The sequence below is a fragment of the Anoplophora glabripennis genome, unplaced genomic scaffold, assembly GCF_000390285.2.
Source record: "Anoplophora glabripennis isolate ALB-LARVAE unplaced genomic scaffold, Agla_2.0 scaffold238, whole genome shotgun sequence".
Classification (NCBI taxonomy): Eukaryota; Metazoa; Arthropoda; class Insecta; order Coleoptera; family Cerambycidae; genus Anoplophora; species Anoplophora glabripennis.
Window position 1 is genome coordinate 77,361 of NW_019416345.1, and position 23,185 is coordinate 100,545.

The following is a 23,185-nucleotide window of genomic DNA, read 5'->3' on the forward strand; positions in this document are numbered from 1 at the left end:
GATTAAATTATTGTCAATGGATGCTAGGCATGCTTGAGGAAAACAGAAATTTCTTAACGGAAATTCTCTGGACCGACGAGGCTACCTTTAGTAGTGATGGTAGAGTAAACCGTCATAATATGCATTATTGGTCCGCTGAAAATCCGCATTGGTTAAGAGAAGTGCAGCACCAGGGACGCTGGAGCCTAAATGTGTGGTGCGGTATCATTGGGGACAGAATTATTGGACCTTATTTTTTTGATCAAGCTTTAACTGGTAACCGCTTCTTAGAGTTTTTGATCAACGACTTGCCAATTTTGTTGGAAGATGTGCCACTCGAAACTAGGAGAACTATGTTTCTGCAATTAGATGGTTGTCCGGCACATTATTCAATTAATGTCCGAAACCATATTAACGGGACCTTTCGAGAACGCTGGATAGGAAGGGGAAGCCTATTTCCTTGGCCGGCAAGATCTCCGGACTTGACATGTCTTGATTTTTACTTGTGGGGACGCTTAAAAGACATTGTTTTTCAAACTCCACCAACAACACGAATGGATATGGAAAACAGAATTCGAAACTCAATTCGTCAACTATCAGCGGTAGAAATCGAGGCTGCGGTTCTGTCGACTCAAGAAAGACTGGAACAATGTGTGGAATATGACGGAAGGCAATTTGAACACAGAAGGCATTAATCTTTTTTCAAAATCGGTCCTTTTCAGGACCACAACTTTATTTAAAAGGAAAATCGCTTATAAATACGAAAACGTGCGACTTAAAATCACAGCACTAAATAAACTGACATTTCTTGTGAATATTTTAGAGAGGAGTTTGTCTTTTATTTCCATGGCCTACTACTTGCCTTCTTATCGAAAGCAACCGATGCATTTTTAAATGGGGATATATGAATTTTCCTGGTTTAGTATTTTTTTTAATAATTTGAGTTAGGAAAAAGATATTAAGATGCGGTTTGCGCAGGCTTATTGGTTGGTCATTTGTCTATTTTCTAGTCTAAAAAAAGTCATATCATCGCATTTAAATTTTTTGAGAAAATCCAATATTTTGGTTATAATATCGAATAACGCCCTCTATCGGCGGCCGTGTAGGTCGCAACTGTCATGATTACGAGAAACCTAAAAGCCCAAGAAATGCTCTTTTCAATGATACCAAATTTATCCAAATCCATTAAGCCGTTTCGAAGTTACAGGCATTTATTTAAAACAACATTCAAATACCCCCCACCACTTTATTTCGAAAGATAGAGAAAAATTGTTTTTACAAAAAATATTCGACTTTAAGTTAACATTAAAACGCAAATACTTTTTTGTTACATTCATTGGGGAAAATCGCGAGAAACGTAACTTTATGTAATTCAAGATGGTGGAAACGCCCACTGGCGGCCATCTTGGAAACTTGAAAATAATTTCCAGCATTTTCCCTTGCCCTCTTTACCTATAAAATTTTTTACCGTAGCTCTCTACGATCATTAGTTTCTGAGATACAGCCGCTTACCTCGCTTATTTGCCCACCCTGTACATATCAGAACTTTTATCCTTTACCCTAAGGAGGAAAAACTTACAAATATATGGAAAATTAAATTAATGACTGATAAACTGGCAAGAAATATAATAATGTCAAAGTTCCTTCAACATATTTCTGTTTCACAACTGCAAACATAATAATTTTCAATTAATTCAAGGCCAAATCTGGTAAGCATGTCTAATAACATTTACAAGAAGTTACGTAAAACACTGTAGGCATCAAAAAGGTTGTTACAATTTTTGTTACAATTGACACCGACCTCCCTTACCCACCACGTTGGATTTTCGACATACCAACTCTAGTTCTGCAGAAACACCGAAAAGTATTCAGTGGTATTGTCAAATATGGAGATTTTAGTAATTAATAACTATAGTCCAGGTCCAGGTTATCTGTTTCAAAAAGTCCATATTTGGGTGAATCGTGTATCCACGGAGATTTTTGGCTTTTTGGCTTTCAAATATCATTAGAAATGAAAATTTTTCTATGCGCATAAAAATAAACGTGGGCTTAATTTTTGGCGGCACAATATGTTAAAAAAATTCGAAAAATGTTATATTTTTCTTCCTAGTTAATTATGTATTTTTTCAAGAGTTGATTTTAGGCGAAAATGGAAGAGGGAAAAAATGTTTGTAATTAAATTTTTTACAAAATATGACTAGTTACAAATCGAACGAATCATGATTATTATTGTAAAAATCGAAATCGCCAAAAATGGGGTTAAAAACATTACTTTTTAGGGAATTTTTTTGAGGTCTTTAAATTGTGTATAGGACCTTCATACTTGGCTAAAAAAAACTTCATGTTATGTAGAATCATCACACCAAATTTCATCAAAATCGGTTAGACAGTTTTGCATAATAATTTTGCAATCTAGATTTTGAAAAAAAAATTTGCAAATTTTCAAAATTTTGCACAGCAAAAATCAAAAAATTTTGCACAGCAAAAACCAAAGCCCTTAGATACTTTAAAATTTAATCACATTCTTTTAACAGGTGAGACATCGATTTAAAAATAAATCATCAAAATCGGACCTCTAGAAACTGAGATATTAAAAATGTCGCGGTTTTCAACTCGCCGATTCAATTTCGAGCAGGCCGAAGCGGCAGGGCTCTCTGCTTCTCCCACCACCACCACCCGTACGATTTTCTTGAATTTCTCGCTTGAATAAATAACTTTAAACACGTTCAAAAGTAGGTTGCCCATGAAGAAAAGTATTGCAAACTTAAGTAAATACTCGGAATACCAAAGGTATTTTTCGAAAAATTAGCCCGGATGTCCCAGTACATTCAGTGTAAATGACGGTTAACTTTGATCGGCTATAACTACATAACTAATTGATCAATCGATCTGTTTTTTTTAAAGAAGCGTCTTTCCAATAACTTTTAAAACCTGCTTTAAAAAAATTGATTTGGTTGAAGTTATTCTAATTGTTTATAAGTACAAAAATTCATTAAACAAGCGCCAGAGCTCTCCTAATTGACGAATTCGAATTTTTCAAAAAGTGTCTAAGGGCCTTGGTTTTTGCTGTGCAAAATTTTGAAAGTTTGCAAATTTTTTTTCAAAATCAGGATTGCAAAATTATAATGCAAAATCTATCCAACCGATTTTGATGAAATTTGGTGTGATGATTCTACATAACATGAAGTTTTCTTGAGCCAAGTATGAAGGTCCTATAACCAATTTAAATACCCCAAAAAAATCCCTAAAAAGTATTGTTTTTTAACCCCATTTTTGCGATTTTTTCGATTTTTACCATAATAATCATGATTCATTCGATTTGTAACTAGTCATGTTTTGTAAAAAAATTAATTACAAATATTTTTTTCCTCTTCCATTTTCGCCTAAAATCAACTCTTGAAAAGTTACATAATTAAATAAGAAGAAAAATATGACATTTTTCGAATTTCTTTGTGCCGCCAAAAGTTAAGCCTACGTTTTTTTTATGCGCATAGAAAAATTTTCATCTCTAGTGATATTTGAAAGCCAAAAATTTCCGTGGATATATGATTCACCCAAACCAAAACAGATACCGGCTGGTCTAACTAAGAATTTTTAAAGTTTAATATGAAAAGATCAAACCAGTTTTTATTAAAAATTATTTTATATTTTTTTTCTAGAACACGATATACGTAAAAGCTTTAGTTGGCAAAATTGTTGGGTCGTGATTGTAAAGGTTCAAAGGAACGGTGACATCCTTTTGCATACGGCACTATGCTGAGTGGTTGATAATTATTACAATGTCATCCTCTCGGGGGACATCGCAATCTCAGCAAAAACGGTGTATCGGGTTGGATGCTCGTAGGTCTCGCCCTACCTCACAATGGTTGGAGTTCGGTTAAGATTTTATTTGTACATTATTAAGTCGCCCCCCCCCCAGATAAAAATTTTAACAAAACCAGTGCCTTGTATTCTTTTTATGTGATTTGTTTCCTACTTCCTTTCAAAATTCAAAATATTTTTTGTTGAATACCGTCTTTGGGTTACACCCCCAGTGGGACCAAGGGTAGGTAGTAACATTTAAATGAGGGTACAATTTACGCAACTTTTCACTAGTATCCACTTACGTAGATAAGGTTTTCGTTGTATCTGATGAGTAAGTTCCGTAGGATGCCGGCCTCGTGCAGGTCCCCCAGGCCGATCATGTCCTCGACGCCGTGGATGGAGGTGGCGTGCATGGCCTTGATACGGCGCTCTGGCGACAACCAGTGCTCGTGGCCGTCGTCATCGCGCACCGCGATGCGTCGACCCTCGGCAGAGACCACGCGGGCCCCGATAGCCACGTCGAACTCATTTCCCGAGATCGGCTCTATCCATATGTAGTCACCCTGGAACAAAAAAGAAAGATATTTAAAACAATCATGCCAAAATAGATTTTTTTGCTCAGTACACAGAGGAGAATATTTTAACATTGGACGTGTTTAAGGAATCGGTAGTGTAACGCTAGATGTTAGGAAAACATGTACAGGGTGATTCACAACTTATCCAAAAAATTTGGGAATATATGCGTCATGAAAAATGGAGACAATATCGTAAACAAATTTTTTGTAAAATCTTTAAAGTTTCCGAGAAAACATTTATTAAAGTTGTGCATTTTCAACCTTTACATCGCTGGGCTACTACAGTCTCTAGCGTCATTCGCACTGTGCGCTGTGCGCAATGCGCTTTCCCTCCCCACGTGGTCCTAGGCGATTTCGAATACTGAAATCCGATGTTGGTAGTAACGTTTTTGCGATAGTGTTTACATTAGTTTTTCAAGTGTCCAAAAAAGCTTACGTGTATAGCAACTCGGAGTTGATGGATATCGTTTTAATTTATGGTGAAGCAAGACAACATTTGTGTTATGGTGAAATATTTCCGCTATGGTGAAGTAAGAAGTGAAGATTTGCGTCAGTTCGTAGAAACTGGGTGAGACGGATCCAAATGTGTTTACACGTCGGTGGACAAAATTTTGAATAATTGTTGTAACAATGGATATGTCAAATTATTATTTTTTTTAAAACCACAAATTAATTTTATTAATTAATAGCAACAATAGCGGTAAAAGCAGTTGAATTTGCTGATAAAATAGGTGTTATAAACTCTTATTTATTTCTTGCCTTGGGAAAGAAATTCTTTCAATTTTTTGTCCGGTCATGTACCAGTCTCCAGTGCCGTACAGAAGTGTATTTTTAAATCATTTTCGAACTACTGTTTTTGTCTTTTTTTACAAGATTGTATTTTTAAGAATCCTCTAACATTCAATTGTTTTCATTTTTTTTCTGTTCTGAATCACCGTCTATGCTTATAGAAGGGCATAAGCTGTCAAAGTGTAACAAACGTTCGGTGGCAACCGCTGCGCGCAGGGGTGGTCCGATCGAGTGATTTTGGTGTCGTTGTATAGGTTGGACTTTTCTGCGTCGAATTGAAGTGTTTTATAGGTGAATGTTGAGTAAGTTTTCCAAGGCACATAGGGTAAGGGGATTAACATATAGTTTTCAAAGGCAAATAAGGGAACGTTTGTAACAATGACTTGGTAGGACGTTGTTAATATGCAGGTGGGATGGCTGTAGCGGTTTTCAGTCATTTGTGAATTTGGGGATAGGTGGCGGAGAGATATACAGGGTGGTATCTTTTACCGCTTACAAACTACAAAGCGATTCTTAATTTTCGACAAAATTGACATAACATTACAATCTCCCTTTTTACACTAGATATCATAAAATGGTTTAAATATTCTACAGGCACTTTTTTACATGCGACTATGACAAAAGTAAGTTTGAGTTTATTTTACTAAACTTTTACTAAAATTAAATACGCTTCAGTAAGGTTATGTTGCTGTAATAAAAAAATTATAGGAATATGAGTAGTTAAAACAAGCTTTTTATCGTTTATTTACTAATGAATTAAACGACAAAAAATAATGTCGAAGCCACTGAATATTTTTTAAATTCGCTGGGTTCATTTAACTTCTAATTGTATTTAAATTTTATTCTAAAATCAAATTACCTTTATTTGTTATGTTATGATAACTTTTATTTGTTATAATTATTATATTTTTAGTCTAAAATAACCTTACTGCACAGTGGAATAAAAAGATAACAACTCGACTTTCGTTGGTTTAAGACTATGAACTCTGTCAAAGTGAATCGTCTGTTAATCAGGTGTTAATATATAAAAATAACCTTATGGTTAACGACATTATACAAAATTTATGATTCATATCTCCAGACTTATCTTATAATACCTACATTTTTTGAGTTACGCTTATTGAATAAGAAACAAATAACGATGAATGTCAAGGCAAAGTATCTATGAATTATTGTATCTTGTTATTTTTAAACATGTTTTAGTTTTTCTTCTTATACAGGGTGGTCCGAATTTATGCAGGAAACTTCGAGGACAGATAGATCTTTTTAAAATAGTAGGTGTTTGTCTTATAAACATAGGTCTGGAACGGCCTCGTTTTAGAGATACAGGGTGTTGAAGTTGTGAAAAAAAATATATTTTTTGTTCATATCTCTGGAATCCATAGACCGATTTCATTAAAATTTAGTACAGATAATGTGTGATAGTAGGTCTTATATTCCCTAAAATATGATCTCTAAAGATTCAACCAGTGGTGTACAACAGGACAGAGTCACGCCCTTTTTTATAAAAAAGCCTACGCCACTGTAGTTTTTACAAGTTATCGTAACGAATTTATATTCTAATGCACAAAATACATAAAAAAGGTCATTTAAATTTTTTCCCTAAAGTTCACCGTTCTCAAGTTATTCATGCCAATACAATCCCCTTGTGGCAGATACTTCTAACCATAATATTACAAGAATATTTATGTTTATGCTTAAAAGTAAGTGCAATTTGTAAGCACATCAACAAATCTTTACACTCATCGCTTTCATCTTTTTGGATTAAAACAATATTTGGAAAATCTCGACAAAGGAATGAAAGACACAGAAATGAAATTTTAAAAACATTTGACGACAATCCTCGGCTAAATAGGTTCACGAAGAACGTCTCGGCAACTTGGGGTGAGTACTTCCGGGAGATGCAGAGACGCCTGAATTTTTATCAGTGGTTGTTTGAATTCTTACTAGAAATACTTTGGACCGATGAGGCTACGTTCACAAGGCGAAGGGTAGTGAATTTTCACAATCTGAATAATTGGTCACAAGAAAATCCTCATGAAATTCGGAGTCATTTCTAAACTTTCTAGAAAACCATCTATTTGAATTATTAGAGAATGTTAGATTAAATATACGACAAAATAGGAGAATAATACAACAATGGCTTAATGAAAATTATATGAGATGGTGGATAGGTAGAAGACCAAATACTAATGTCAACCATATTGGTGCAGAGGGTCCAGTGTCTTGGCCAGCCAGATCGCCAGATCTAAACTCCTTGGACTTCTATGTTTGGGGTGACCTACCTGAAAACTTTACTCCAATAGATACTAGATCACAACTACTGCAGCGAATAGAAGACGGATGTAATGCATTAAAAGAAAACCACCACATGATATTAGCTTCAATTAGTTCCATTAATAGAAGATATCAGAAATGTATCGAAGTGGGTGGTTCGCATTTTAAACAATTGCGTAAATACGTAACGTTAATTTTGTTTCTTGTTTAGTTGTTGTTGCTTGGTAAATGTATTTTTTATTATTATTTTGATTTAAATTGTTCTTATTTGTAAAGATAATGCCTCCAGAGAAAACTAAAACACACCAGGAACACTACCTCACAAGTGATGTGGAAAGAATTTTGTTGATGTGCTTACAAATTGCACTTACTTTTAAGCATAAACAAAAATATTTTTGAAATATTCTGATTTGAAGTGTCTGCCACAAGGGGATTGTATTTGTGTGAATAACTTGAAAATGGTGAACCTTAAGGAAAAAATTCAAGTCACTTTTTTTACATATTTAGTGCATTAGAATATAAACCCGTTATAATAACTTAACTTAAAAAATACTATGGCGTAGGTTTTTTTAATACAAAGGGGGTGACCCCTGTCCAGTTGTACACCACTGGTTAAATCCTTAGGGCTCATATTTTAGGGAATGCAAGGCCTACTATCGTACATTATTTATACCAAATTTTATTAAGATCGGTTAAGAGATTTCGGAGATATAAACAAAACATCAATTTTTTTTAACAACTTCAACACCCTGTATCTCTAAAACGAGGCCGTTCCAGACTTATGTTTATAAGGCAAACTATTATTTTAAAGAGATCTATCTGTCCTCGAAGTTTCCTGCATAAAATTCGGACCACCCTGTATAGAGAAGGGACGACGGAGATATTAAAACAATAGTCACGTCCTTTTAGACAAAACATTAACTACTTTCTTTTTTCTATATATAGATGCCATTTTGTATGTGCTAGACAGAGAGAGAGATCCATCGCGATAAAGAATAAGGGTACCTATATATTTCTTCAAAAAGTTATTTCGATGATTGAATTCAGAGCATTCAAATATAATATTTATTTTTTCGAATTCTTAACGGAAGAGTTAATACATTTTGTGTATATGTTATGGACCAAGTGATAAATCGGGCATTATACATAATGCCCGGTCATTATGTAAAATGCCCAATATGAGTGTGCAATTTGATAATAATTATTCAAATAATCAAATTGACCGGGCATTATACATATTGTCCATCACCTTTTGGGCAGAGTAATATAAACATATTTAATTACTATTTTTTTATTATTATTGTCATTTAACTTAAAATAAACTAAATGTTAAACAATTTAAATAATCAGACTCATTTGGATTAATTAGCAAGGACTTCTACATTAAGAATCCACTAGTTTCTGCATTTACAACTTAAGGAAAGTCGTATTAAAAATATACGTAACACAAAACATATAAAATTTAAAACAAACATTTCACAACATATCATTGTTTTATAGAAGTTTTGACATATTATTATGAAACATAAAATAAACTAAAGTTTAAGCAATCAGACTCGTGCTTCCCTCCCCGCACCGTGTCAAATTTAACTTTATTATCAAATTGCCCAATGGTCACGTAGCAATATAATAATGACCGTGCAATGTGATAAATAATGAAGTTTAGATAGTAATTAATCACTTAGCCCAATAGAGCTAGACATTATTCATAATGCTCGCACATTATTAATAATGCCCGCATTAATCACCTGGTCCATAACATATATAAGAGAAACACAAATTTAAAATTGGTTTCGGCAGTAAGTATCTGTTTGCCTTGACATTTATATATTGTGCTTAAAAATATTGCGATGTGTGTTCACCATTTCGAATATTAAGCATTTTATACAGAACTAGAGATTTATGGAATATTTGTATAAATTATAGAACTTCGTAAATAAATATAAAATGGCATTATCGGGATGTTGGACCTTACTAATCCAATCCCATTTTGAGCATATTATTTATCAAGGAAGTGCTGCAGTGAATACCAATAATAGCAAAACCGTTAAGCAAATCTTACAGTCAGCTGCAAAAACCTGTTGCTCCTCTTATAACCATTAATCATGGATCACAACAACAATTAATTAAGTTCGGTTTCATACATGAAGTGTGTCTAATTATGTGACGAACAGAAACGTCAACATTTTACACCCGCATGGTTCTGTAAATAACCAAGCTTAATTTATTCGGTATTGAAACCAGTACCGGCATCGCTTATTTCCAACACGAATTGGAATTTCTAACGGATCGGAACCGTTTCGATTGCTGCAATGTCGATTTTCCGTTATCGCCTGCCTTGCACAAGAACATTTTCCTTGAGATGAATCAGATTATGTAAATTTATCTTTACAATCACTTGTTGGATGTCATTTTTTCTAGAACCAGTAGTCAAATTAGATCATAAAACCTAAACATTAAAAAAATATATTAGTATACATTTTATTGCACTTTATAACGCGGAAGGGTATGTAGAATGATAATATCAGAAAATTAACTCAAAAGAAGTGATGCTAAATCAAATAAGTGGCAAAATTACATTCCCAATATAAAGAATTTTGTAACAATGATTTTTGGTTTTAGTAAGAACCACAACATAAAAAGATGTCTGCAAAAATACAGATCTCAGTATTATAACATAAAAACTCTTGTTTCGCTTGAACCAAAACGGACAAACATTTCTGGTTGTTTCATTCATGATTGTCTTTAGAACTAAAACCGCTTCACTAGGAAATGTATAATTGCTAAAATTAACCATATAATTGTTTGATGATTCGCTTGATTGCTGAAACAACAGAAGAAGAAAGGAATATAGGAAAGATATCATTTTAATAGAGTTTAGAGACCTTTGAAGATTTAGTTCTAGATCCCGAAAGAGTAAGCGTGTATAGTTTCTGGTTTCTGGAGTAAATAACAATCTTAGATCAATATTTTTAACCGTACAAATGAGTTCGTATCCGATTTGTGAAAGACTGTGCGGTAATTCAATGTTAAATAACTGCATAAAAACGAAAATCACGTCCTGCACGGTTGAGCGATATAAAACTGATCTAGACAACATCACAAGCCACATTGTTCATTTTCGTGTGACGGCTTTCACTTTTCTAACGTTACAAATAAAGGACAAAGGTGGACAATCGGTTTTGCATGGTGGGAGAAAGTTAAAAAATTGCGTGGTACTAAATGTACTCCCACAAAACTTGGACTAAATATGTAGAAAAGTCAATATTGAACGAATAAATTAAACTGCTTTTGTGTTATATTAGAATATTTTCTTTACATAATCGATCAAATCTAATGTTTGATGAAATTTTCAGTAACTCCTCTCGCTGATTAGAACAATTTTAATAAAATTTTGACTCCTGGAGACTGCCTATAACACATATAGGAAACATTAAAAGGAAGCTTGGAAACTCTACGGGCAAATTAATAGACAATGATTGAAGCTTTTTAAAGCAGGGTAGAACAGTATTTGAAAAACTTATATTCATAAATACAAAAGATAAATATTCATCCAAAGTATTTATAAATGAAGTACAATTTTCTCTTCAATTGTTGATGACAATTTTTCAGAGAAAACTGTTGATCAATATTGATATTTAATTGCTATATTTTATAATTTTGGAAGATAAAAAAATATTATCTTCATTAAATAATTAACTTTAATTACAGGCCTAACTATCAATTAAGAAACGGGTCACGACTACCGTGAAGATGGTAACACTTCTTGAGAACGTAGTTCAGAGACCCCAGTAATTAGTATTTCATTAAGATTGTCATACGCAACCGAGTAAGGAGTTGTATACCGTGTGTTGAGGAAATAATAGCTAAACATTTCTCATACAACAATTTCAACGCAATTCGTTATTCATTTTTCTCAAGTAAGTATATATAAAAATTATATTTTGAGAAAGCATGTTGCAAATTGATACTTAGTCAAAGAACAATTAATTATATGATTTAACGCTTTTCCTTTTTAAAAGGATATTAACCACAATTACATTATTTTATTACCTAACAGTTCGTGGAGCACAATATTATTTATCTGATTTATTAAACTTCAGAGCTATAATATTTTCATTAACTATATCATTATTCCAGCAAAAAAGTATTAAACAAAAAAAAAATTGTACATTGCTTTATATTTAGTCTCAAGAGGTTTATGGTTTTCGTGATACAAGGTAGTCAAGGTACATAAATTTTGATTGCACAGACAAAACTCCTAACTGACAATATTGCGGAAAACAGCTACTCTATGGGTTATATATCCCAACTTTCATTCAACTGTACAATGGCAATACCTAGTTAACAACTAGTAATAAATCATTATCCAAAAGGAAACCTAAAAATGATATATATTGAAATTATAAAATAATTCTACCTATTAATCGTATCTAGTAGAAAATATCTTGAATCTAATTGAAGAAAACGCATTGGCAATATCGATTCCAGATCAACTGTTGGGTTAGAATCGTCGTGACATGAAATTATTTCACATTTCTTGTTTTCTGATCTCAACTCAGAAATTTACCTGCATTTCATGAAAAATAATTGTGAATTAAAAAATAAACATAAAAAACCGTTTTATTAAAGTTTCAAATAGTTTTTGTGAAGTTTGTATTAACAGTTCTTCTTCTTCTTTATTCAGTTCTTAAAATTAAATTTAATTAGACTTTCATGCGAATCACGATATGCATTCGATCACATTTTGCCATTTTTCTCAAAAACTATGTTTTTAGAAAAAAATATCAAGTGACAAAAAAGTTTCTAAATTCAATGGCTTTCTAGTGCCTAATAATTTAAAAGAAAATCAAATATGCGACCAAATTTTTTTGGTTCCAAAGACAAGGGACCCCACGAAAAAGTGTCTTAAGGGAGTTTCCCGCCAAAAAACACAGTATCATCAGATTCCACATGTCAGAAAATCCCTGTGTACCAAATTTAGTGATTATTGTACAACACGGTTCTGAGATATAAGAAAAAAATTATTTTTAGATCCCGATTTCAGGGGGCTGTAACTCCGAAAGAGAGGACCATTTGGCAAAAATAAAAAATATGGGTTCCCTTTTGTCTTAAGAATCTATGACCAAATTTTGTTGCATTAATTTCGAGATACCCTGTACAATCATTCAAATAAATATTCTCTGTTCTTGTTGTACGATTATCACAAAGACTAATCATGTAAAAACAGCTACTACAAAGGGATCTTTTTGATTCCACATTTTACTTGGGATTGTTTCATTACGTAGCTTCCCTTTTCGCAAGGAATTATAAATATTAACGTATAAACAATATTAACATATCGCTAAAAAAGTGGTAACATAATTTTTTGACTTCATTTGATAAGTTTTTTAATTTGTTTGAATTAGCTTAATACAGGCTGTTGGCTATTAAATTTCGGTAAAATTAAAACGATAAAATCAAGATTACATTAAAACACAACATTCTGATTTACAGGTTAGTGATTGATGCAATTTTTCAAGAGATTTTATTCAACTAATCAGCGATCGCATTATCTCGAGCGTAGAACGTAACGTTTTGTCATTGTTCACTGTAAACGAATCATTAATATTGATGGCGTCAAGATTTAGGGATGTTTAGTTGACAGTACCAGTTGTGAAATGTTACCTAAACTTGGAGGTCACGTAGCTTGTAATAATTTATGAAAGCTCTATACCTTCAAAATCGAGTAAAAAAATGAGAGATTTGTCTTTGTCAAGGGAGATAACAGAACAGCAAGAATACAGGCTACTCCCTTAAATGTTGGTGTTGGTATCTGGAATTGAAAAGTGGAGTGTTTTTTGCGTACCACTAGGTAGGTATATCATTTTCTTGAGGTGGTTTCCAGCGAGTGCGCGAAAATTGGATTCTAAGGTGTCGTGCGTGTATCGAAAATGGTGGTGGACATTTTGAGCATATGTTGTAGTTTTTTTTGTACTAGTGCCTTTAAAAATTACTGAATTTTGCATTCCTAAATTATTTTTAATACATATGATTATTTGGACGACGTGAATTTTTGGGTACTTTAATTACATATTTTTCAAATTCATAATTTGATTAAAAGTTAAGTTCCTGTTTTAAGAGATTCATAATTACTTAAATTCGAGCTAAAATTTAAGCACAACACTATCTTCGTACTACAAAATCGATACAGTTTATTTTATTTATTTAAAAACTGGAAAACAATTGTCTTGAAATTTACTAAATGTTTCACAATAATAGTTGTTTACATTTTTTTCGTAGGACAAGTCTGCCGCGTGCACACGTAGTGTGCATCAGCTGTGTAGCGTTGTTGTCACGTTGCGATGAAACTCCCCAATATTAATATTCGCTGTATTTTGAGAACTGTTAATCTTACACCCCTATATCTAATATACAACTTTTATGACAGTCATACCTCTTACATCTGTATAGTCTCTTTTGCCAAAACTTTAACACCATTTGATCTCGAAAATTAAGTTTAATGCAAAAGTTTACAGAACAAACTACACTTATTTTTCAGAAAGGAATCCCCTTCTGTATTTTCAGAAAATTTAAATCACCCTGTAGAGTTTTCGTCTGGGAACCATTTCTCCAGTCTTTAAAAATATTTCTCTGACAACTTATCCCTCATTATCATCCATTAGTAGGCATCTCATCACCGACATGGTCATCAATTACAAACTGAACAATTACTGAAGCCAGTGAAGCATGGTTTTAGAATTAAAAATGCTTACACCTGTGCCCTACCTTCCAATACCTGACATATAGACGATGTACCCGTCAGTTTATACCATAAAATTTACAGTTCCGTTGACCTCTATGATCGGTACTTACATTGTACATTTCTTACGATTTTCTTATCGAGGATACCTAGCAAGGCGAATTTTGACAACCAGGCAATAATTTATTGTTTATTTATGTATAAGATTGCCATGGATGATCGTAAACGCACAGTTGCTGTTACTCTTTTGGAAAAAGTACTTTTCCAAGAAGGCAGCTTACTACACAGCATAAATAATTGCCAGGGTTTATTGTAATATGCTAAATAAATTGCAACAGTAGCAAAATTAAGAATAAGGATTATCGTTTATTACTAGAGATCGGAAATGTGGTACAGGGTTGGCTGTAGGTCGGGTTCTCTTCTATATAATTCTATTCAAACAAAAAGTGACAAAATACTACAAAAATAAAAGAAAAAAATTCATGGTTTCATCTTAATGGTACATTTATATATACAATGACCATATTATTGGTATTTATTTATTGAAGTTAATGGATTATGAATTTTAGACGTACGAGTAATATACTGACAACAAAACCTGGTCACGGTTAAGGACACCCAGTAAGATCAGGATTATTTTAATCGATTTTACCAGGAAATTCCATTAAAGGCTCTATCTTTCTCTACCAGTGGCGGCTTGCATGCACTAAATGAACTATTAGCCACCTGAATGAAATTACTGATGAATAATTATTAACAATTAGAAACGTAGGTAGCTTTTGTTGAAAATGATTTCTGTCTATAAATAGAATGTTGTCGAAACGCTCAACTCAAGATGATTTAAGTTCTGAAAACTATTTTGTAAACAGAAATGAAATATTTCGAATTGTAATACTTATTTTACATTTGTAAATTGTACCTATGTGGTAAGTAATACAATATGATTTTAAAAATATATAACACTAAAGGCTGGCAAATGTCGATGGATAGTGTTGAAAAGAGGGAAAACTTTTCTATTTTTCATTTTATGAAAAAAAGTCATTGTTGTTTAAAAATTCTGCTTCTGTTCAATTGTACAAAATTGCATTTTTAAGTGGCTGTCCCCTATTAGAAATATATTAGTGGATTTTATCCTTAGAACTCAATCATACACCATGCTAGTTAAGAAACATCAATAACCAACCTTCAAACGTGACCATTTTTATGTTTTTTAACTAATATTGTGTAAAACTGAGTTCTAACGATAAAATCAACTAATTTTCTAAACATTTTTTTCTAAAGGTCACCACTTAAAACTTTTTGTACATCTGAATAAAAGTAGAATTTTTAACAAGTAATGCCTTTTTCCACACAATTAAAAATATAAAAGTTACTCTCTTTCCATGTATCTGTGAACACATTGTATAAAAAGTAAACAAAAACTTATTTTAACCAGCAGGTTTGGAACAATTTTGTATGTATAAGCCTCAATTGAGATATCTGGTCGAGTCGAAAATTATGAATTATACAATATTGATACAACCGCTGATTTTTTGGAGGCATTTGTAGTTTGGTGCCAGCCATATTTATAATTATAACATATCTGGCGATATATAACCGATAAGCCAGTTAGTTAATTATATTCTTTGATAAGTTCCAAGAATTAAAGCAACTGCAATAAATAAAACTAATTCAAAACAATTGTTAGGTAACATGTTTGTGCTATACAAACATTGATCGCTATGATCAATTCAATTTATTATCATTTTATTATATAAACAAAAACTAGTATGAAATTAAGTAAAATACCAATAAAACACAAGTAATAATTAGGTAATTATACGATTTTAGTTTAATTTCGATGACTTGATATAACTTACAGGATCACTTTATAAATCCTAATTATTTACTATAAAATAAAAATTTTAAAATTAAATTTCATAGATCGATATCAGTATATTAAAGAAGGCATTAATCACTGCTTTCGTTAATCATTTTAAGGATAAAGTCTACAAGAATTACCTAATATATTATACCGTAGCAGAAATATAATTCCTATTTTCATCTCCAAATTATCGAAAATAATGTGTGAAATTATTAATTAAATTCGTGTAGGTATACATTTACAAATTTATATATTGAGTTGGGCAATAAGTAAGTTTATTTCAAATTTGAGATATTTTATTTTTAACTCTACAGTTATCAATAGCTAATCAGTGCTGTATTCTCCAGCGTTATCTATGATCTCCTCTCAACGCTCAACAAGTTTCTCGATGCCTCTTCTGTAGAATCCTCCGGTTTTGACTCGAAAAACTAATCCAACCAAGCTCTTAACTCATTGTCGTTGTTAAAAAAAGCACCGCGTATGGAGTTTGAATAGTTGAAAATTCGAATAGTTGAAAATCACAAGGCGCGAGATCGGGATAATAAGGCGGATGGCGCAGAACTTCCCAATATGTGGCGATATGTGGTTGCGCATTGCCATGTTGCAAAAGAACGTCGGAAATGATCAATTTTATCAACTTGACATTCCATTTCAAATGAATGAAAATTCACAAAAATTAAATATAACGAAGCAACCAAAAACAATCTGATAGAGCAATAAGTCCTCATGTCAATTAACTTGACAATGCGTTTAATTATCAGTGAATTTTTAAATTTGAAAAAATTGATATTACTTATTCTACAACCCATTACAATAATTTTATTAAAGCACACATTTAGTTATTGTTACTTTAACACCCACAATTTACTCACTCAATATTCATCGTATTTATCTGTTACAATTGTTTTGAGAAATCAAATATAATGAAAGTAAATTTCATATCTGGTTTTTCAATTTGATTAATAATAATAATCGGTGTTGGTGTTGGCGAAAATTATTTTCAATGTTTTTTGATACTAATGGTCACTTATTATTATAATTCCATGTGTTTATTTTTTTTTATTTGCTTAAGGTTATACTACTTATACAAGTCAATAAAGAAATGGAAGTTAAAATTGCTCATAAGAAACCACTATTTTAATTTGTACAATTTTAATGTACCCATTGTAACTTTATCTTGATTAATTGATATGGATTAAGAATACTATAAATTATAGAAACTTATATTTACCCAGATTAAACTGCTAAGGTGCAATGTACTCTACTTTAAATAGGTCTGTTCAGAAAATAACCGAACTTTATTTTTTAAACTTTATACATTATTGTCTCCTTCAAAGTACTCCCCTCCCCTATTTACACACTTTTCACAACGGTGTTTCCATTTCGCAAAGAAGTCCTGGATAGTTTCATTTTAGACTCTATGGCGAATTTGCTTTCATGTCATCAATAATCTGAAAACGGCGTTCCTTTCAGCACTGATTTTAATTTCGGAAATAAGAAAATATTGCAAGGAGCCAGCTCTGGCGAGTAAGAAGGGTGAAGGGGGACAGTATTCTGATTTTTACCACAAAACTGACGCACTGACAAAGCTGAGTGTGCCGGCGCATTGTAATGGTGCAAGAACCATGAGTTACACTAAATGAGATATCAGCAATCAAAGGGAGAACATGTAGTTACAGTAGATGTTATGTGCAATGCAATGCTGCCAACCACATATCACTAAATATATCATTAGCACGTAATTCAAAAAGTTCGGTTATTTTCTGAACAGACCTCGTATATTAATTCTGTTCTGCCAAAAAATTGTGGTCAAATGCCGATCACCTAAATTTGTTACATAAAAATACATGTTAACCCACTGTGGTGTCGAATTACTTTAAAATGCATATCACACCTACAGAATATGTAACGTACCACGACGCAAAGTATTTAACATCATTATTGTAGCATTAAACTAAACTTGTATGTAGTTGACCTAGTCGTGACATATATGTTCCAATAACTTAACCAAATAGACACTGTAAATATTAAGTGGCTTTGAATATTTGTACGACTAGAACAACTAAGAACATGTATTTTGTTGTTGAAAATCACACAAACAGATGCCTTCGGTAGCAGCTTCAGCGTCTTGCAGTGAAGTGTAAAGGTTGTGTTGATTTCAAGAACAATATGGCATCCATTTCACAACTAATATTGCATAAACCTACAATCAAGTAGGTACATATACAAAATCTTACTTCGTCTATTACAGATTACTTCTGACTCTGTTTGCCACAAATACCAAGGTTTCGTTATTCGCTACAGAAAAAATTGTTTGAAATTGATTTGATTCGTAATCGTATAAATAAACAATAATGAATATAAATGATAATAAACTGCAATACTTTTATCGTTATTTATTTAAAAAATAATGATTCCATATAATAAATTCTATTTATTTAATAGAAGAAATAGATGAATTTTAATTGATGTTTGGGTGAACATAAAAGAATACATTTTTCTTAAAATTGTGACCATGCATTGTCATCCAAACTAAACGTATATACGAAATTTCAGCTAAATCTGTTGGGGATAACTGTCTCAAAATTCAGTTGCAAGATTTCACCCGTACTAACAATAAAAGCTTGTAAATAAGAACTAAAATAATAATGACAATGACAGGCGTTAATAGATTTTGCAGAATATTCAGTGGGGTCGAAATTCACAGTGGTACTAACACAATGCACCTCATCCACTGATATTTTTTAGTCAGCCTAATGAATTTTTATTTCTATTAGATGAAACCTTGGTGTAAGTTTCATCAGTTTTCGTCACAGGTTCTCAGAGATATCTGGAAAATATATATATATTTTTTTAATTTCTGTGTGCCGAAAACACATCGAACTAGATAGACGTTCATATGAAACTTTTTAGTTAAAACAATTTGTTCTATTACCTTGTGAAGTTTCCCGAATTTATACAGGTATATTTTTTAAGGACTGAATTTTTATTGTAATTTTTTATATCATAACTTGTCTAAATCTTTAATCATTGTCAAATGTTTATTTTTTTTTTATTTTAGTGTGATTGATGTAGAATAAAACTTTATTTAAATAGCACCATCATCCGATTTTGCTACCACAACACACTGGAAATCCATCTATTAAAATTATTTAAATCTTTAGATCTTAAAAATTGACTAAAAACAATAACATATTCCATCAGTAAAATAAATACTAGAAATTCTAATTGGTCACTGGTTAAAGTAGAAAATTGTATAATCCAATTAGAACAGTACCCACATGGATGAATTTTATATTGCCAAATTATACGCATGGATAGACTGCACTCTTTTTACTTTTTCAAATGATGTGATTCACCAAAGTGCACAATAAACCGTCACTAATTTTTAATTTATTAAATCGGAAGTATCGCATACCCTGAAGATTAGACATTGGCATTTTTTTTAGTTCCCAGAAATCATGCATAAATTAATGTAACTTATGTATTGTATCCAGAAAAAGTGTTGCATTATAATAAATCCATCCATATACTTTATTTATACCTACAATATTTTTTTTTCTACGATCTTAATTGATATGTCACGTAAAAAGTCCTCCAGTCAAGAATATCATTCTCACGACCGATTTGCTGTCCACTTCCTGTTGTCGCGCACAATAATCGAATTAAAAACAAATCCGTATCGCGGTATTACAAGGAATATTTCAGTCGTGCGTACTAAAATGCAAGATCTTTCTTTCGAAAATATATTTCCTTAGATTCTTCGGCAGAAAATGATAAATCTTCTACCGTATTAAGTGGATTCTTCTACACGTACTTACGCATTCCAATAGCGCGGGAAAGAACAGCAGTGTAAAGCCGCCCTTTTCCGTGCCGGCCCAACATAAAAGCCAGCTATGCGCGACGCAAAAATTCGTGGCAGCAACTTCCGGAAGTTCCGGCAATCAACAGCACTCCCGAGCAAGATGAACAGGCCAGACAAAGAGTGAGATACGCCGAACAGTCAGTAAACCGTGAATTCTGTTTCCGGTTTTCGTTTTTTACTACGGCGGCGATTGCGATTGCATTGTTTGCGAGGGTGTACTATTACAGGAGTGTAATTTTGAATGCATATTATTACGTTCAATAAAAATTTACACAACCCACTGAGGGTTTCGTCAGTTAAATTTCTTGACGTCACGATGGTCAATGTCGTTGCTTGAGGGAAAAACAAAATCAAAACCTTACTTTTATTCTAAGGAAATTATAAGTTTGTTAGAATAATTGTTAGTATGTTTTATTTTCTATTAAAATATACAATTTTTGTGTGATAGTGAACTGTAGTATGGGGGTCTCGATATGACAAGGAGTCCTTCTCGAAGGGTCTCTACCTCTAGGTAGGGGGTGGTTTTTAACCATGCCAATGAGGGTGGAAAAATTCAGGTAGGGTCAGTTGGGGTAATCGTGAACAGGGGTAATTGTAAACAAGCTTCATAACTTTTGAATTTGGCGGGTAGCAACGACGTACAACGGCATCCGTGACATGTGGATTTATGTTTTGTTATAGTACAGCAATAACGATTTCATTGTGTTGGTTTTCTGCTTGCGGCAGTTACTTTTCGGAGATACGACTCAAAAGTTTATTAAGCAGAATTTGCTTTTGCTTTTTAAATGTGCATAAATCAGATTTTGATAAAGATAAGGCAATTTATTTATATAGTAGCGTTCATTATTGAATGAACAATGTGAAACCACGTTACTTTTTTAGGTTAGGCTTCACAAATTCATAGTAGATGTGTGTTTACAATTGCCCCGTTAAAAAATTTAAAACGGGGTAATTGTAAAAACATTTAAGGTGTAATTGTAAACGCGTTTCTATATACTCTCAGAAACACAATGGTGCGAAATTATCAGAAGAAACGACCGAACATTGAAAGATACAGCGAATTGGATCTTATTAATGCTGTTAATGATGTACAGAATATCAATAAAACAGGACAGACAGGGAGACTGACAATATTCCTATTGCCGTTATAACGAGCGTTCAAATAAAAACGTGGTCGAAGTTGGCTCTGACACATTGGACGTAGGGCGTAGCTTATAGCGACCAACTTAACCTCATTTCTCAACGAGCTGTATAGCAGCTGTCAGTTTCAATAACAAAGCGGCGACACAGCGCTTTGACAGATGACGTTTAAGTTCATTTGCTATAAAAATACCATGAAACGTATGAGTTTGCAGGACGCCGTCTTGCAATCCCAATAGATGCAGAAATGACCTTGAGAATTGCCTTATAACTCGAGCTAGAATAGGCTAGAATTTAGAATTTATAGAACAATAAATAGTTAGTTTACATTTGCCCCAATATTTCTATAATTTTTTTTTTCCTGGGTAGTTGTAAACACCCTTTTTTTTCGGTAACGGTTAACAATGTTAAGTTGCACGTTTAAGGCATTCTAGAAGATGTTCCAGAGAATGTCCAATATTAAGGTTATCTTCACAACTGTTAAACTTCAAATTTTAGACTTTATCAAAGTTGATTTTATTAGAATCGTTTACAATTACCCCAACTGACCCTACAAAGTATTGAAAAAAAAATTAATTGGGTAGTTTTATTTGAACTATAGGATAAATGCGCTCAATAATATTTTTTATAGTGAAAGTCCATTCTTTTGCTTTTGTCCGAAATATACTTTTCCATTACTTTTTCATGAAAGTTTGTTATTTCTGGCACCATTGACTTTTCAGTAGATAGCATTGTAAGTGTTGTTTTTGCAGTCTAATTTAAACTTTTACAATCTTTTAAAAAACACACGCGCGAAACAATATGTAGGTATACACCACACGTAAACAAATTACGTTTGATAAGAAAAAAAAATAGCTAGAATAGCTATCATTTGGTTACGGACGGACTAAACAGAGCTTAAAGTGCATAGTAAATATGCGCTACTTCCACTCCGCTTTTCACTGCTGCACGACGGTAACCATAACCACCGCTGTAAACACTTTACAGATTTAGGGGCGAATTACGAGGAAGCCACGTATTCAGTGTTTTTCAATGAATTTTGCAAGTCGAAAATAATTGCGTATTATAAATTTAACATTTCCTTTTTAATGTGTTTCTTAAGATTCTTAATGTATTTAATTATGTAGATAACATTGTAATCTAAATTTTAAATTAAATTTTTTTACTATGAAAATCTCGAAGGGGTGGGTGTCGCCCCACAGCCATCCTGCACCAGCCGCCATTGGTATGTAGAAACATATTTAATAAAAATAACTTTTATACATTATTAAAATAAATCATCAGATCATCTCCGCTTTTGGAGGAAAATACATATTCTGAATATATTCAGGATGATCAAGAGCATGTTAGTTTGGAATTAGAAGGTTTAGAACCATCAGATATGTGTTCAGAAGACTCAAAGTCAAACAAAATACTGATTAAAAACGATATTATGTGAAGTTTGAAAAAAATAAAGGATTGTGTACTCTTCTGTGGCTATGCAAAAAGAGCACATTTATTTTATTTGGAGAAAATGTATTTATATAGATGACTTTTTTTTATTCTCTAGATAGGTACTGATGGAAAACTGGCGAAAAAAATTTTTTTGTCAAAACTGAAAACATCATTGGAAACGACTATCTTTCCCCTTCAAAACGCATTTTTTTATTTGGAAAAAGCTCTATTTTTCTATTTTTGATAATTCTTAAAATGTGGCGTTAGAATAACAGCAAACGCATGTTTTATAAACGCTTTTTTTTAGTTATTATTTTATTAGAGTAAATTTAAATGGTAACAATGAATAAACAAAACATCAAGGATTTTATTTTTGTGCTTACTTTTGTTCTACACGTTTTACTTTTAAAGATTTCAGTACCTAAAAACGCCAGAAATTTCACTATTTCTCGGCCGGGAATATGGCCACCTTGCAATATTCTCTTTCTGTTTATAGCCAAAATTTTGATTATAAAGAATTTCAAAAAGTAAATTTGCTGAGATTCATCTTACCGTGCAAATGATCTTTTTACAAACTACATTTCCAACAAGCTTGTTTGAGCAGTAATAATTGTTGTCCTATGGTGTTCAACCTTGCAAAGACGGCAATTTTATTCTATTAATGATGTATGGATGGAATATACAGGATGATTATCAACTTCTCAAAAATATATATA

The 23,185-nt window shown here is 32.4% G+C and overlaps 1 protein-coding gene across 1 annotated transcript in view; it reads right to left on the bottom strand.

The window, feature by feature from the left end:
• LOC108908365 (myosin-VIIa) overlaps positions 1–23,185 on the bottom strand; it is a 78,251-nt gene that overhangs the window by 37,707 nt on the left and 17,359 nt on the right. Inside the window, exon 3 of the mRNA XM_018712395.1 lies at positions 4,086–4,346. Coding sequence (XP_018567911.1) covers positions 4,086–4,346 — 261 coding nt within the window. The remainder of the gene's footprint in view (positions 1–4,085; positions 4,347–23,185) is intronic.